The sequence below is a fragment of the Glycine max genome, chromosome 10 (assembly GCF_000004515.6).
Source record: "Glycine max cultivar Williams 82 chromosome 10, Glycine_max_v4.0, whole genome shotgun sequence".
NCBI lineage: Eukaryota > Viridiplantae > Streptophyta > Magnoliopsida > Fabales > Fabaceae > Glycine > Glycine max.
Window position 1 is genome coordinate 50750660 of NC_038246.2, and position 15336 is coordinate 50765995.

Genomic DNA, 15336 nt, shown 5'->3' on the forward strand with positions numbered 1-15336 from the left:
AAATACACTTAAAATTGAAAACAACAAATAAATGTTTTCATTAGAAGAACTGAAAACGCGATAACAATATGATAAATATTTGTTTTATAAATCAAAATAAATATATTTTTTAAATCTTAAAAATTTGAAAATAAAAACTATTTTCAGAAAAAAAAAACACTTAACTAAGTGCTACCATAATTTTTCTTTTCCTTCATGCTGTTTTCAATAGGAGAAAATCTTATTATATCTCACATTAAATGTGAATATTTCTCAACAAGACGTGTTATACTTCTACTCAACTCCAAGCTAGGAAGAATTTAATGCAGCCCAATCCTCTAATTTAGATGCTCAATTTAAGAAAGCTTTAAGCTTTTAACCAGCCATCCTACAAAATGTTTAATTTATATCTTCTTTTTTCCAAAGATAAGCAGGTTAGCTTCACTTTTGATTTAAGTATGATAAAATACCAACATGCATACATAGGATTACAACTGTACTTGCAACTCAAAAAGTAGATATCAGCCGTTGTCAATTTCTAAATTAACCAATATTATAGCACTAAATTTCTTGTGCCATGTTAGCCGTCCACGTTAGTCTAGACAATTCTATGCTGAAAAATGAATACGGAAAACATAGAGTAACATGGGAGAGAACATATTGAGAAGTCACCCATAACAAGGTGCCACATGTCCTGTTACAACTTATTTATATTGAGACTCGAGAGAGAGAGACAGGTATTAGTAACTCACCCTTTAACGATTTTTTTTTAACATACTTTTCATTTTCTAGTTAAATTTTTTCAAAAAAAATTATATAATTATAAGAGGAGCTCAAATAAGAAATTATATTCATAAAATTATAAAATTTTGTGATTTTTGATAAATTTTATTCAATAATAATAAGTTTTAAAAAATGTGGCAGAGAATGTGTCACTCATAATTCTATCTTGTTTTTTTTTTTTGAAATTTTTTTCTATTGTTATATAAGCTTCCGGTCACCACCTTCACCAATATGATAACAACCCGTTTCTGTAAGGTTTGGTTTTCTCCACTGAACATTGACTCTAAGTACCTGTGAAAGCTACCACCTTCTATTCTCTTTTATAAACACACTGGATTGCACCAGCAAAACGGCTGGAACTATCTGCATCCATATTATAATTAGTCCCATCATTAAGAGGAAAAAAAAATAAAGTTTCCCTATTGTCTTTATTACTTGTTCCTTGTCACCTTGTGAAAGCTTTTAAGCTAAACGTAACATAACATACCCTTGATCATATCTGAAACATTAATGATTATTCTGTTCAGAAATTAAAGCTGATTCAGGCTTTGGAAGTTTCAATGGCTGAAACCAATACTAGTAACAAAAGCTCTAGCCAATTGAGGTATGTTTATAGTTTTGCCGATAAGGTGAAAAGTTTTCCTGGTTGGGCAAGGAGGGCAACATGGAAGGTTGGCAAAGAGGATCCAAGAAGGGTGGTTCATGCTTTGAAAGTTGGCATGGCTTTGACACTAGTTTCTTTGCTGTATCTGATGGAGCCATTGTTCAAAGGGATTGGGAAAAATGCTATGTGGGCTGTTATGACTGTGGTTGTAGTGATGGAGTTCACTGTAGGTAAGGCTATCTCTGTCACATGGTTTTGTTTTTAGATCATAGATTCAATAGGTACTGAAGAATCCGTTTTTTTCATCATTTTGGTTTTGCCTCTTATTGCAGGGGCAACATTATCCAAAGGACTAAATAGAGGATTAGGGACTCTTTTAGCAGGATCATTGGCATTTCTTATTGAGTATGTTGCAGATGCCCCGGGTCGGATTTTTCGAGCAGTTTTCATCGGTGTTGCAGTTTTTATGTTAGGTAAGCCTTTACTATCATAGTCATGAAAGAAACTTTTGCTTTGTAGTTTAAAAAAAAAATTGAAAGGCTTTCGGAGAATTACCAAAATAGAGATAACCTCTTCTGTTATAGTTTTTTCTGTATTCTGGTGAATTAGTTTCCTGTTTCTTATCCATATAGTGCCATGCCACAAAAGTATCTATTTGTTGAAATTTTAAGACAAACCAATTGACATGTAAAACTTGTGTCTATCATACAAAGCACAAACATTTAGAGTCACATGTCAAACCCGTTTCACTTTTGGTTGGCAGGAGCAATGACTACTTATGTGAGGTTCATCCCCTATATCAAGAAGAATTATGACTATGGTGTTCTGATCTTTCTCCTGACCTTTAATTTGATAACTGTATCAAGCTACCGCATTGATAATGTCTGGAACATTGCAAAAGATCGCATGTCCACCATTGCCATAGGTTGTGGCCTATGTCTTGTGATGAGCATATTAGTATTTCCAAATTGGTCAGGAGAAGATCTCCACAACAACACTATATCAAAGCTTGAAGGCTTAGCCAACTCTATACAAGGTAACTAAAGTGAAGTTTTAAAGATAGAATGCTAGATCAGTTTTTGTTAAACAAAGAACTGTTGAAGATTATGTTAAATATGAAATTGTTGCTTTAGCCCTTTGATCTATATACTATCATTGATGGTCTAAAGAATCATGCAGTCTGTGTCAGGGAATATTTTTATGATTCTGCAACAGAAGCAACTGAAGATGATGATTCATCGGAGGATCCAATTTACGAAGGTTACAAGGCTGTTTTAGACTCCAAAGCAAACGATGAAACACTGGTAACTCAGTGCTACTTTATTGTTTAGTGAAACATGTCAGAAATTAGTGCTTTGTGATACAAGTTGATGTGTATGGAATTGAACAGGCATTACAAGCAAGCTGGGAACCAAGATGCTCAAGATATTGCCACAGAATCCCATGGCATCAATATGCAAGAGTGGGAGCTGCTCTTCGCCAATTCAGTTACACTGTTGTAGCATTACATGGGTGTCTACGGTCTGAAATTCAGGTACTAAAATCAAATAGTTTTTGGAAATAAAAAAATTAACTTAAAAAAGAGTTTGTATAATGTCAAAATTTACTTAAAAATTAATTTTAATGTGCTTCTTCTTTCTACCCTCAAAAACGTAAATATATCTTAAAAGTATCCTGAACCCTGCTCGAAGCATCAAAACATTTGAGAGGGATATGAAACTTCTAAGAAATGCTTATAACAGATCTTAATCGAGTGAGTTTCGTGATACAAGCTGGTAGCTGCATTTCTAATTTTGCTGTTGTTATCTTTCACTTAACTCTAAGTAAATTAAATCATACAAATGATGGTTGTGACAATTTTTTTTTCAAATTAAAACAACTTACTAGTTGATCTAGGCCATTATGCCACCTCATGTTTTCTTTCCCTCAAAAATTGCTTCCACTTGCTTCCGTTATGTCCATCATTGAACTCCAGAACCTGGATTATGATCTGTCATGTTATTGATAGCACATGGATAACAATCACTGGATACCTGGATCTAAATAATATTCAAGACCATTTTGTCTAGCAATCATTATTCTTTTAGCTAGCATCTTTTATAATTATCGGAATAGTAGACTTAATATATAGTTAAAATTTAATTTTTGTCTCCATATTTCTTTTTTGTACAAATTTGGTCCCCTACTATTTTAATTGTGTTTGGATTTATTTATTAACTTAACATTCAATATTTAATGAAAATATGAGTAAGACATTCTACTGCATTGTCACATTAGCAAACGCGACACTCCCTTGCACTGCACTAAAATTGTTTGATATTTCATGAATCACATGACCGTTTCCATTGCTTTGAGAGTCATTTGATATTTCAATCATAGCTCGATCAAGACCTTTGTTGAATAATTAAAAAACAATAATAAGAGGATTAAGCCTATAAATGCAACTTCTAATTTGATGCTTATTATCATGATTTTATTATATATATATATATATATATATATATATATATATATATATTTTTTTTTTTTTTTTTTCTTCGTACCCCATTGCCCGGAGGCTCTTCGCTATGCGAAGGTATGGGGGAGGGATATTGTACGCAACCTTACCCTTGCATATGCAAAGAGGCTGTTTCCGGATTCGAACCCATGACCAACAAGTCACCAAGGCACAACTTTACCTCACCAAGTCAATGGAATATATATATATATATTCCATTGACTTATTTATTTATTAACATTTGATTCTTAAGACACCAAAGTCAATCCGTGCCCTGTACAAAGACTCTTGCATGAGACTTGGAGAGGAAGTGTCAAAAGTATTAAGGGAACTGGCCAACAGCATAAGGAACAATAGTCAATTCTCCACTCAAACACTCTCAAACAATCTAAATGAAGCATTACAAGACCTGGACAATGCCTTAAAATCCCAACCACAACTTGTACTAGGCTCAAGGAATGGTCGAGTTCAAAAGCTTGAAGCTGAGGACACAGCAGCAGCAAGAACCTCATTATCGAGTGTTAAGAATGATTTTTTTTCACCACGAAAGAAGGTTTTAAGGCCGCAACTGAGTAAGAGTGCCATCATTAGCCTTGAATTCTCAGAGGCATTACCCTTTGCTGCTTTCACTTCTTTGCTTTTAGAGATGGTGGCTAAACTGGATCATGTTATGGTTGAAGTTGAAGAGTTGGGTCGGATGGCACACTTTAGAGAGTTCAAAGATGATGATGAGATTGTAGTGACTTTCGAGAAATCAAAAATGATTATAGCTCAGAATGGCTTGCCTTCTTATGGAGCAGAGTAGTTGGTAGAGTCCATAGGGAGCAATGAGAGATATTAGCAGAGTTACATGAGTACATAGATGCATGCATGCATACATTCGTGTGTGTATGTAAAGGAACTTGCTCGTCTTTTTACATGGAAAAGGTGTACGTAAAATGCTTCCACAACAATTATTACCCTCAAGTGCAAAGTGAGCTCCAATGCTTTTGTTAAGATTTCTCACGAGCCTTGTGCATACGGATTACGGAAGAATAACATATATACATCTGGGTATATGATTTTACAATTTTAGCTTATGGATTTCAGGACTCTTTGGAGAACAAATCTCACCATTAAGTTAAAAATAAATAAAAATATTATGTCAGGGTTAAGAGTAGAGTCGAAGCAAGTTGGGGTCCACTTTCCTTTTTTTTCCTGATTTCTTTATTTTGTTTTCTATTTTTAATATAATTACTCAATCCAATCTATTTAATATTGGATGGGTTGAGTTGGATTAAGTTGTTAACAGGAAAATAAATAAAAAAAAATTAATCCAATCAACCCAAGATAATTATGTTTAATTGAGAGTTGAAATATAAATTAGATTAAACTCAACACAATAGACACCACTTACATTTCTAGTTAAGCATTGAAAGGAGTAAGACAAATGTTTTTTATATAATTAAAAACTGAGTGCTTTTTGATATAATTTATTGAGCGTTTTTTGAAATTTGGTTTCTGTGCACTTAATTACAAATTTTCTACCTTACTCTTAAACATGGTCTGCACCTAAATTTTAATATAAGTTCATTCAATAATATTTTTTTATGAGTGAAAGGAAGAGAAAATAAAAAAAAAAATGAGATAGAAAAAAAGAAAGATAGAAAGAGAAAGGGATGTAAAATGAATGTAAAAGAAAGAGGAGATGGAAAAAAAAATCAAAAATCAAAATCAAAGCTCATTAACTTTCTCTTTCACTCGGATTTTACAAAGATTTTATGGCATCAAAACTGGAATGTAAGGAAAGGTCTAAGGTGCACCCAGCATTATTGTTGGTGCACCAACATATTTAGAAAATGGCAAAAATGCCCCCTCATTATTTTTCTTTTAAATGGCACCAGTATTGCTGGTGGTTTTTTGTGTTTAACGCTTGCTTTTATCATTGTGGTCCGGTTTCTCCCATTGGTGGTTGTTTTGCATTGTTAAGAGAGGTAGCGGTTTGGTGGAGGTGAAAGTGTTACCGATGTTGATTTTATTTTGGCGGAGGTACACATTTTCTGGCTTTTTTGGGTAACTGGTGTTATAGTAGATCTGAAATTTTTAACATACGGATGAAGTAAATCCGTAAGTTGTATATGGATAAAGTACATTTGTAAGTACGAAGTACAACCTACGGATGTAGTTCATCCGTATGATTCATATGAATGTAGTTTATCTCTATGCTTTATATGGATGAACTACATTCGTCTACTTTATACGGATGAACTACATCCGTAAGTTGTATACGGATGAAGTACATTTGTAAGTACGAAGTACAACATATGAATGTAGTTCATCCGTATGAATCATATGGATAAAGTTATACTTACGGATGAATTTCATCTGTATGAATGTTACAAATTCATTAACACATACAGATGAAGTACATCCGTATGTGTAAAACTACATCCTATTCCTATTTTTCCTACTACGGATGAACTATATTCGATTTTATAACCTACATCCTCTAACCTACAACAATAACCTGGCCAAAAACACGAAATCAAATGCCATTAATGGGGAGGAACATGATACTTACCTTGACGGCGAAAAAGCACAAAAATGCAACTCAAAAATGGCACCAATAGACAGAGAAGAAGATGCGTGGAGGAGAGCCACGATTGAGAAGAAAACCAGGATAGCATAGAAGAAGAAGAAGAGTAAGGGTGCTGGGTGCGTGTTTTTTTTTATTTAAATTTAAGCCAAGGACATTTTTGCCCATTCAAGTTAAATGGTGAATGCACCAGCCATAGTGTTGGGTGCACCTAACAACACCCGTAAAAGAATTGGAAGGCCCAACTAAAAAGGAAGCCCATAAGGCGGCCAAGACTTGAAAGTGTTGAAGAACAAGTCTCATGTGGGCGGGTTAAAAACAAATACAGGAGGAGTTTATATGAGGACCATGAATCAAAATGTCATAATATGCTAATAATTTAATTAAATTTCATATACTATATTTTTTATATTATTATATAAATTTGGATTGTCATGCATTATAAGATTATTAACTTTTATATAATAGTTAATTAAAAAATCATATTTAAAATAATTTTTAGTTGATTCACAATCTTTATAATGAGAAGTGAAATTTAAACTCAAATCCTAATTTATGGTACACAATTAATTTGTTCAAAAGACCAAGGTTGTGTTATTTTAGTGAATCTCATTTTTTTTGTTAGAATTTAACAATCAATGAATTAAAATTTATTTAAGGATGATCTCTTTCAACATAAGTTTAAAAATCTATTTGAATAAATAACTTAGTCAACATCTTATTAAATTTTTATGCGTATTTTGAGTATTAAGAAGATATAATAATATTTTTTAAGTTATAAAGTTACAAGATCATATTTACTTATTATTATTTTATCTATTATTTAATTATATATATATTGTTATTCTTCTAAAAAAATGTATTTATATTATTAGTTAATGTTTGTTCAACCTTGAACCTTAACCCTGTGTCTTAATTAATTTAACGAGTGGTTTGATAAAAAAAAAATATTCCAGCTTTTTAGAACTTTAAGATAATATTTTCTATTTTTATTTTCCGATTTTAAAAAATGTTTATTTTGATTTGATATCTTCTATTTTTAAAATATAAAAAAAATGAAAATTTGATTAGGGGAACGCGGTCTAAGAACGATTGGTCTGTGCAACAGGAGGAGATTTTTACTGAGCGAGATCCAAAACGAGGATTGAAGATGGTCCAAGAGAGGTTGTTGAGGGGGTGCTAACAAGTCTTTACCGTGACGCTGCTTTTCAATTGAAAACAACAAATTATTGTTTTCTGTTTTCAACCTATTTTCTCTCCAAATGTTTTCAAAAATTAAAACAAACATATTTTCAACTACAATTTCCTGTATTTCTTGTGTTAGTGAAAATAAAAACAAAAAAACAGATAAGCCAAGCTAATTCAAACTTGTAGAAAAACTTATTTTATTATTTCTTGTTATATTTATTTATGGAGAAACTTATTCAGCCTGTATGATATCTATAAGCTTCTGGTCAGCACCTTCACCAATAAGATAACAAGACAAGCAGTTTCTGTGAGGTTGGTTTTCTCCACTGAACATTGACTCTGTCTCTTTCTCTTTTATAATCACACTGGATTGCACCATCCAAACGGCTGGAACTATCTGCATCCATATTAATTAAGAGGAAAAAAATAAATAAATAAAGTTTTCCTACCGTCTTTATTACTTGTTCCCTGTCACTTTGTGAAAGCTTTTAAGCTAAAAACACAACATACTCTCGATCATATCTGAAACATTAATACTAATTAATATTACACGTGTATAGTTAATTGGTGACTTTTTTTTTTGTTTTTTTGACAGAAATTCGTGACAGTTAGTTAGTTATAAGAGCATCTTTAGTTTTTTTTGGGAATTCTCTTGGGATATAAATAGAAATTCCCTGCATCATCTCATCGTAACATCAACATTTCAGTTTTTCCCTAGTTTTAGATTTATTCGGATGGTATCCTTGTTCTTGATCTTAAATCTTCAATCGTCTTTCTTTGACGTTTGATCTTGATCTCCAATCTCATATCACTAGTCGATCGCTGGGATAGGCTATGATATCATCTTAGCATTTGGGTTTGAGCCTCACTCAATCTTACGAAACCGGTCATATCACTAGTTCACGTGGGATTTCCAACAATTGTTATACTCAGTAATTGAAACTGGTTCAGGATTTGAAAGTTTTAATGGCTGAAACCAATACAAGCTCTACGAAAATGAGATATATTTATAGCTATGCTGATAAGTTGAAGAGATTTCCTGGTTTGGCAAGGAAGGCAATATGGAAGGTTGGCAAAGAGGATCCAAGAAGGGTGGTTCATTCTATGAAAGTCGGTGTGGCTTTGGTACTAGTTTCTTTGTTATTTTTGTTGGAGCCATTGTTCAAAGGGATAGGGAAAAATGCTTTGTGGGCTGTCATGACTGTGGTTGTGGTGATGGAGTTCACTGTAGGTGAGGCTATCTCATTGGCATTGTTTTTGTTTTTGGATCATAGCCTCGTAAGTCAATAGGTATTGATGGATCCATTCCTTTTTTCCTTTTGGTTTTCCTCTGATTGCAGGGGCAACATTATGCAAAGGACTAAATAGAGGAATAGGGACTCTCTCAGCAGGATCATTGGCATTTCTTATTAAGTATTTTGCAGATGCCCCTGGTCGGATTTTTCAAGCAGTATACATTGGTATTGCAGTTTTTATGATAGGTAAGCATATACTATTAGTCTATTGTTATCATGAAAGAAATTTTCTTTGTACTTCAAAAATAATATGAAAAGGCTTTTGGAGAATTACCAAAATAGAGATAAAGTTTTCTATAGTTTTTTTCTGAATCTGTGGTTAATTATTTATGCTGTTTCTTTGTCCTGCCTCATATATCCATATAGTGCATGCCAAAAAAGTATCTAATTGTTGAAATTTTAAGAGAAAATCAATTGATATGTAAAACATGAGACATCAAACCTTTAGAGTCACATGCCAAAACCATCGAACTTACCATTTAAGTGGGAATGTGTTAATCCTTGTCCCATGTTTGTAATTTTTATTATCCTCAAAAGCAAAGAACTTGTAATCAAATTTTCTGTCCTGTGACTGGTGTTACCAAATGTTTTCCTGAGCCGTAGTTTCACTTTTGGTGGGCAGGAGCACTAACTACTTATGTGAGGTTCATTCCCAATATCAAGAAGAATTATGACTATGGTGTTCTGATCTTTCTTCTAACCTTTAATTTGATAACTGTATCAAGCTACCGTGTTGATTATATCTGGGACTTTGCAAGAGATCGGATATACACCATTGCCATAGGATGTGGCCTATGTCTTGTGATGACCATATTAGTATTTCCAAACTGGTCAGGGGAAGACCTCCACAAGAACACCATATCAAAGCTTGAAGGCTTAGCCAACTCTATACAAGGTAATTAAAGTGCAAAACAAAGAACCGTTGAAGATTATTTGTTAAATATGAAAATGTTGCTTTAGCCCTTTGATTTATATACTATCGTTGATGGTCTAAAGAATCATGCAGTCTGTGTCAGGGAATATTTTTATGAGTCTGCAAAAGAAGAAACTGAAGATGATGATTCATCGGAGGATCCAATTTACGAAGGTTACAAGGCTGTTTTAGATTCCAAAGCAAAAGATGAAACACTGGTAACTCGGGGCCCCTTTCTTGTTCTGCGAAACATGTCAAAAACTAGTACTTTGTGATGGAAGTTCATATGTGGAATTGTTGTGTGGAAAACAGGCATCACAAGCAAGCTGGGAACCAAGATTCTCAAGATATTGCCACAAATTTCCGTGGCATCAATATACAAGAGTGGGAGCTGCTCTTCGCCAATTCGGTTACACTGTTGTAGCACTACATGGATGTCTACAGTCTGAAATTCAGGTACTAAATCAAATAGTTTAGAAAACAAAATAACTTAGAAATGAGTTTGTATAATGCCAAAATTAACTTAAATGTGCTTCTGCTTTCTATTGACTTAACTTTCAACCCAAAAGAGAAATGTAAATCAAAAGATTATCATTCCCTAAAAAACGTAAATACATCTTAAAATTATGCAGAACACACTGTCTGAAACATCATAACATTTGAGAGGGCTATGAAACTTCTATGAAATGCTTATATCAGATCTTAATCCAGTGACTTTCATGATGCAAGCTGGTAGCTGCATTTCTAAACTCTCTATTGTTATCTTTCATTTAACTCTAAGTGAATTAAAGCATAATTCATACAGATGATGCTTGTGACAATTCTATTCAAATAAAAAGAACTTACTAGTTGATCTAGGTCATTATGCCAGTTCATGTTTTCTTTCCCTCAAAAATTGCTTCTATTATGTCCATCATTGAACTCCTGGACCTGAATTATCTGTCAACAGCACATAGATAAGAATCACTAGAAATATCATTTTGTATAGCAATCATTATTCTTTTAGTAGCATCTCTATAATTATCGGAATAGTAGACTTAATTTTATTTTTATTTCCTTGTTATTGTTGAAGTTCAATTTTGGTCTGCAAAGTTTTGGGGGGTGAATTTGGTCCCCTAACTATTTTAATTGTGTAATTTTGCTTTATTTATTAACTTGACATCCAATATTTAATGAGAATGATGACATGATACTCTACTACTAGTACATCTATGCTGACATGACACTCTCTTGGTTTGTAAGATGTCAAGTTAACAAATGGATCAAAACTACATAATTAAAATAGTTGGGAACTAAAATCCGGCAAAAAAAAAAATATGGGGCCAAAATCAAATTTCAATAATAATAGGATGACTAAAAGTACATTTAAGACTACAAAATGCAACTTCTTATTTGATGCTCGTTATCATGATTTTATAATATATTCCATCGACTTATTTATTTATTAACATTTGATTGATTCTTAAGACACCAAAGTCAATTAGTACCCTGTACAAAGATTCTTGCATGAGACTTGGAGAGGAAGTGTCAAATGTATTAAGGGAACTGGCCAACAGCATAAGGAACAATCGTCAATTCTCCCCTCAAACACTCTCAAACAATCTCAATGAAGCATTACAAGACCTGGACAATGCCTTGAAATCCCAACCACAACTTGTACTTGGCTTGAGGAATGGTCGAACTCGAACCCTTAAAACCGCAGTTCAAGCAATTCCACTTCCACATCCTGACCAAAAGCTTGAAGAGGACACCAAATTCTCATTCACAAGTCTCGGGAATTGTTCTTCTACCCCGCGTTTAAGGCAATCCGTGGAGCACTCTCGTGAACTGAAAAGGAAGGTTTTAAGGCCACAAATGAGTATGACTGCGAGTGCAATCATTAGCCTTGAGTTCTCAGAAGCATTACCCTTTGCTGCTTTCACTTCTTTGCTTGTAGAGATGGTGGCTAAACTGGATCATGTTATGGTTGAAGTTTATGAGTTGGGCCTAGTAGCACACTTTAAAGAGTTCCAAGGTGATGAGATTGTTGTCACTTGCGAAAAACCAAACATGAATAGAGCTCAGAATGACTTGCCTTCTCATGGAGCAGAGTAGTTAGTAATAGTACTAGTATAGAATCCAAAGGAAGTACTGGAGCATATTCTTCCTTGCAGTTGGTGTTTATTATCCCATGATCACAGTTACATGCCTACATTCATGTATGCATGCATACATTCCTGTGTGTATGTAAAAGAACTTTTCTCGTCTTCTTACATGGAGAAGAGTGCACGCAAAATGCTTCTACAACAATTACCTTGAATTGCAAAGTCAGTTCCTTGGTTTATTATAGCTAGCTTAATTGCTTTGATTTAGTTTATGGATTTTTTAGGATTGTTTGGAGAACAAATCTCACCATTGTAAGTTGAAAATAAATTAAAGATCATATATATAAAGGTTATGAGTTCAAAGTGGTAAGACAAACACGCCACTTGTTGAATAAAAAATTCACTGCCTCACTTCAACTCACTCTTAAACATGGTCTGCAACTAAGATTAAATTTTAATATAAACTCATTTAATAATGTTTTTTTAGATGGGTACAAGGAAGAGAAAATAGATAAAGGTGATAAATGATGTGGACTTTACATAAAATTCTTATATGTATTATGTATCAAAACTGTGTGTAAGGGAAGACGTAAAACGTAAATAAAATAATTGAAAGACCCAACAAAAAGGAAGGCCGAAAGGAATTCTTTCTATTTTATTTTGTTATTTCAGATAAAAGAAAATAGAGATGTTATACACATAACAATTTTTTGTGTCTATTACGTGTCAAATCATTTATTACATTTTAAATCTATGTCTCTATTTTCTCTTTCTCTCTTGAAGTTATATAAATTATTATACAGTTTGTTATACAAGCATCATTTTTTCCAAAAATAAAATAAAAATAATGTCTATATATAATAGAATGAAATTCATCATATACATTTGTTATAAATACAATTGATTAAAATATAAAGTTAATTTAACAAAAATATAAACATGATAAAGTAATATATAAACTAAAAGATTGACATGACAGCTTAATAATCGCGCTTATAAATTATTAAAAGATGGTTAAACATGATACCACGTTGTTTATTAATCAAAGAACCTCTCAAAATGAGAGTTACAAACACAACCAAAATGAATTGAAAGATCAAACAGTAAGGTTGTACTAAATTATTCATGAGCAAGTATAACCACTTGTTTGCCAGCACTGCGGCCTTGGAACATTGCTTCTAGTGCAGCTGGACCGTTCTCAAGACCCTCAGCTATGTCTTCAACATATGTTATCTTCCCTTCCCTAATGTAAGGCAAAACAGTATCCAAGAATTTAGGATAGAGGTGATAGTAATCATAAACTGTGAAGGCTTCTACTTTGATCTGCTTGTATATGATATTCACTAAGTTCTTGAGGCTCATCAAGATCATACTGTGAGATCATTCCGGCCACTGCAATTCGTCCACGCCTTCTCATGTTAAGAAGGGCTGCCTCAAGCATGTCTCCCCCAACATCGTCAAAGTATATGTCAATGCCTTCAGGAAAGTACCTATCACCATTTAAACCAACGGCATTTAATATGTTTAGCATTCTGGCTCACTAATAAAACAATTCCAAATTTAATTAGTTGAGAAAATTGATTTCCTTATCTTGTGAAATATCAATTACAACAGTTTATTAGGATAATTAAATTTAATATTTGTCTCTAAGGATATGTTAAGTGCCAATTAAGGCAATTATTATGTACTCACCTCTTCAAAGTTGCATCCAGGTCTTGTTCCTCCTTGTAATTAAAAGCCCCATCAAACCCGAACTTATTCTTCAAAATTTCAACCTTATTTAAACCAAAAACAGAACAGTTAACTGAGGTTGTTGTTGTTCAAACTAGATAGAGGCAAATTGCTCTAGGTTGCATGCAATATCTCTACCTTATCTTTACTTCCAGCACTTCCAACAACATAGCAGCCCATCAATTTTGCTAGTTGCCCAACAAGTTGGCCAACTGCACCAAATGCTGAAGATATAAACACATAATCTCCTTTCTTAGGGACCCCAACTTCATAGAAACCTGCATAAGCAGTCATACCAGGCATACCTACAAGTAAAAGAATTGTCATTTGCATAAGCTAAGCTATCCAGTTATGAATAGGAAAGCATAATGGTGTCAAGTCATTTACCAAGAAGTCCAGTATAATAGGAAAGAGGAACATCTGTATGGTCAATTTTGAAGAGGCTATCGGTCTTGATGATACTGTACTCTTCCCATTTCGTAACTCTCCACACTAAGTCATCTTTTTTGAAGTCTGGGTGTTTAGAATCCAACACTTTACATACTCCATACCCAATTATTGGCTGAGAGAAATATTTCATCACCACAATATGAGATCAAAACTTAAAAATAGGTCACACACATTTCTTCTACATAATTTATAATTCCATATATACTTGATCACTTAGAAGAAGAACAGAGCATTACTTTTACATTCCAATTCAGTAATTTATTATTGCATCATTATGGTGTCTAAATGTGATATAATGCATAAATAAAAATCAAATTAAAATTATTTGAGTAAGTTTAAAGAGTTAAGAATGTCGAGTTTGATACTTGACAAAAATAATTTTGTTAGACTTTACTTATCTCTTGACCGAACTTCGAATTAGTCAGAGTCTCTTTTTCCATATAAACTGGAGGGTTAACAAAAGAAGAGTTAAGAATGTGGTTAATAAGATTAAAATGAGTTATCTCAAATGAACTTGAAAATTGAATTTTATGGGTCAGTCATATCATCATGCGTTTGTGTTTACTTCAATAATAATCAATTTATTGAATTCAAAAGGCTTAATTATAAATTATACCACTCAATTTTTATTATTTTGTAAATTTTACTACCTAAGTTTTATTATGGAAAATTTTACCACTCATATTTTCAATTTTTGTGCATTTTAACATCATAGACAAAAATACAAATTATTTTAACTTTTGACATCAGTTGTAATTATAACTGATGTAAAAAAATAATATTTTACATCGATTATAACTACAACTGATTGATGATAAAATATACAAACATAAAAATTTGGATGATAAAATTTACAAAATTTTAAAAGTTTGATGGTAAAATTCGTGAGAAAAAAAACTTGAGTGATAAAATTCACAAAATCATGAAAATTGAGTGGTAAAATGCACAAAAATAAAACTTAGGTGTTAAAATTTATAAAATAATAAAAGTTTAATGATAAAATTTACAAATATGCCCATTCAAAAAACAATACTTTTCAAATCAGCTAGCAAATTAAACAAACTCGTGTACACTTTCAATTAGAGAAGAGTAGATCTTTTCTTTTGTAGAGTTTATTTTTAGTGAATATAAAAAATAACCATTATAAGAAGAATTCTGGGGGGCAAGAGTAAAACTAAGACATCAATTAGTTACGTCTTTTGTTAGGAATTGGGACTTCTGATTAGTGGGATAGAGT

At 32.7% G+C, this 15336-nt stretch overlaps 1 protein-coding gene and 1 pseudogene across 5 annotated transcripts; one reads left to right on the forward strand and one right to left on the reverse strand.

Annotated features, from left to right (window-relative positions):
- Positions 1 to 924: 924 nt before the first annotated feature.
- Positions 925 to 12133, forward strand: LOC100810525 (aluminum-activated malate transporter family protein). Of its 5 annotated transcripts, none has more exons than XM_041006020.1 (11): positions 925 to 1596; positions 1699 to 1839; positions 2130 to 2402; positions 2546 to 2670; positions 2757 to 2900; positions 8578 to 8857; positions 8967 to 9107; positions 9544 to 9816; positions 9928 to 10052; positions 10147 to 10290; positions 11302 to 12133. In XM_041006020.1, exons 1-11 carry the CDS (start codon positions 1323 to 1325, stop codon positions 11926 to 11928), a joined length of 2547 nt encoding a protein of 848 aa, XP_040861954.1. In that variant the 5' UTR covers positions 925 to 1322; the 3' UTR covers positions 11929 to 12133. The 5 variants fall into 5 exon arrangements, with proteins under 5 accessions (XP_040861954.1, XP_003535771.2, XP_040861957.1 ...); XM_003535723.5 differs by having other exon boundaries at positions 928 to 1596; positions 8683 to 8857; XM_041006023.1 differs by lacking the exons at positions 925 to 1596; positions 1699 to 1839; positions 2130 to 2402; positions 2546 to 2670; positions 2757 to 2900 and adding an exon at positions 7372 to 7938.
- A 904-nt stretch (positions 12134 to 13037) lies between these two features.
- LOC100811059 (NADPH-dependent oxidoreductase 2-alkenal reductase-like) lies at positions 13038 to 14238 on the reverse strand (annotated as a pseudogene).
- Positions 14239 to 15336: the final 1098 nt, after the last annotated feature.

Excerpts from the sequence above, each read along its gene's own strand:
- LOC100810525 (XM_041006020.1), top strand. The coding sequence starts at position 1,323 with ATGGCTGAAACCAATACTAGTAACAAAAGCTCTAGCCAATTGAGGTAT. Across the intron at positions 1,840-2,129 it reads TGTTGCAGTTTTTATGTTAG|GAGCAATGACTACTTATGTG; the intron begins GTAAGCCTTTAC and ends TTTGGTTGGCAG. Across the intron at positions 2,403-2,545 it reads CTTAGCCAACTCTATACAAG|TCTGTGTCAGGGAATATTTT; the intron begins GTAACTAAAGTG and ends AGAATCATGCAG.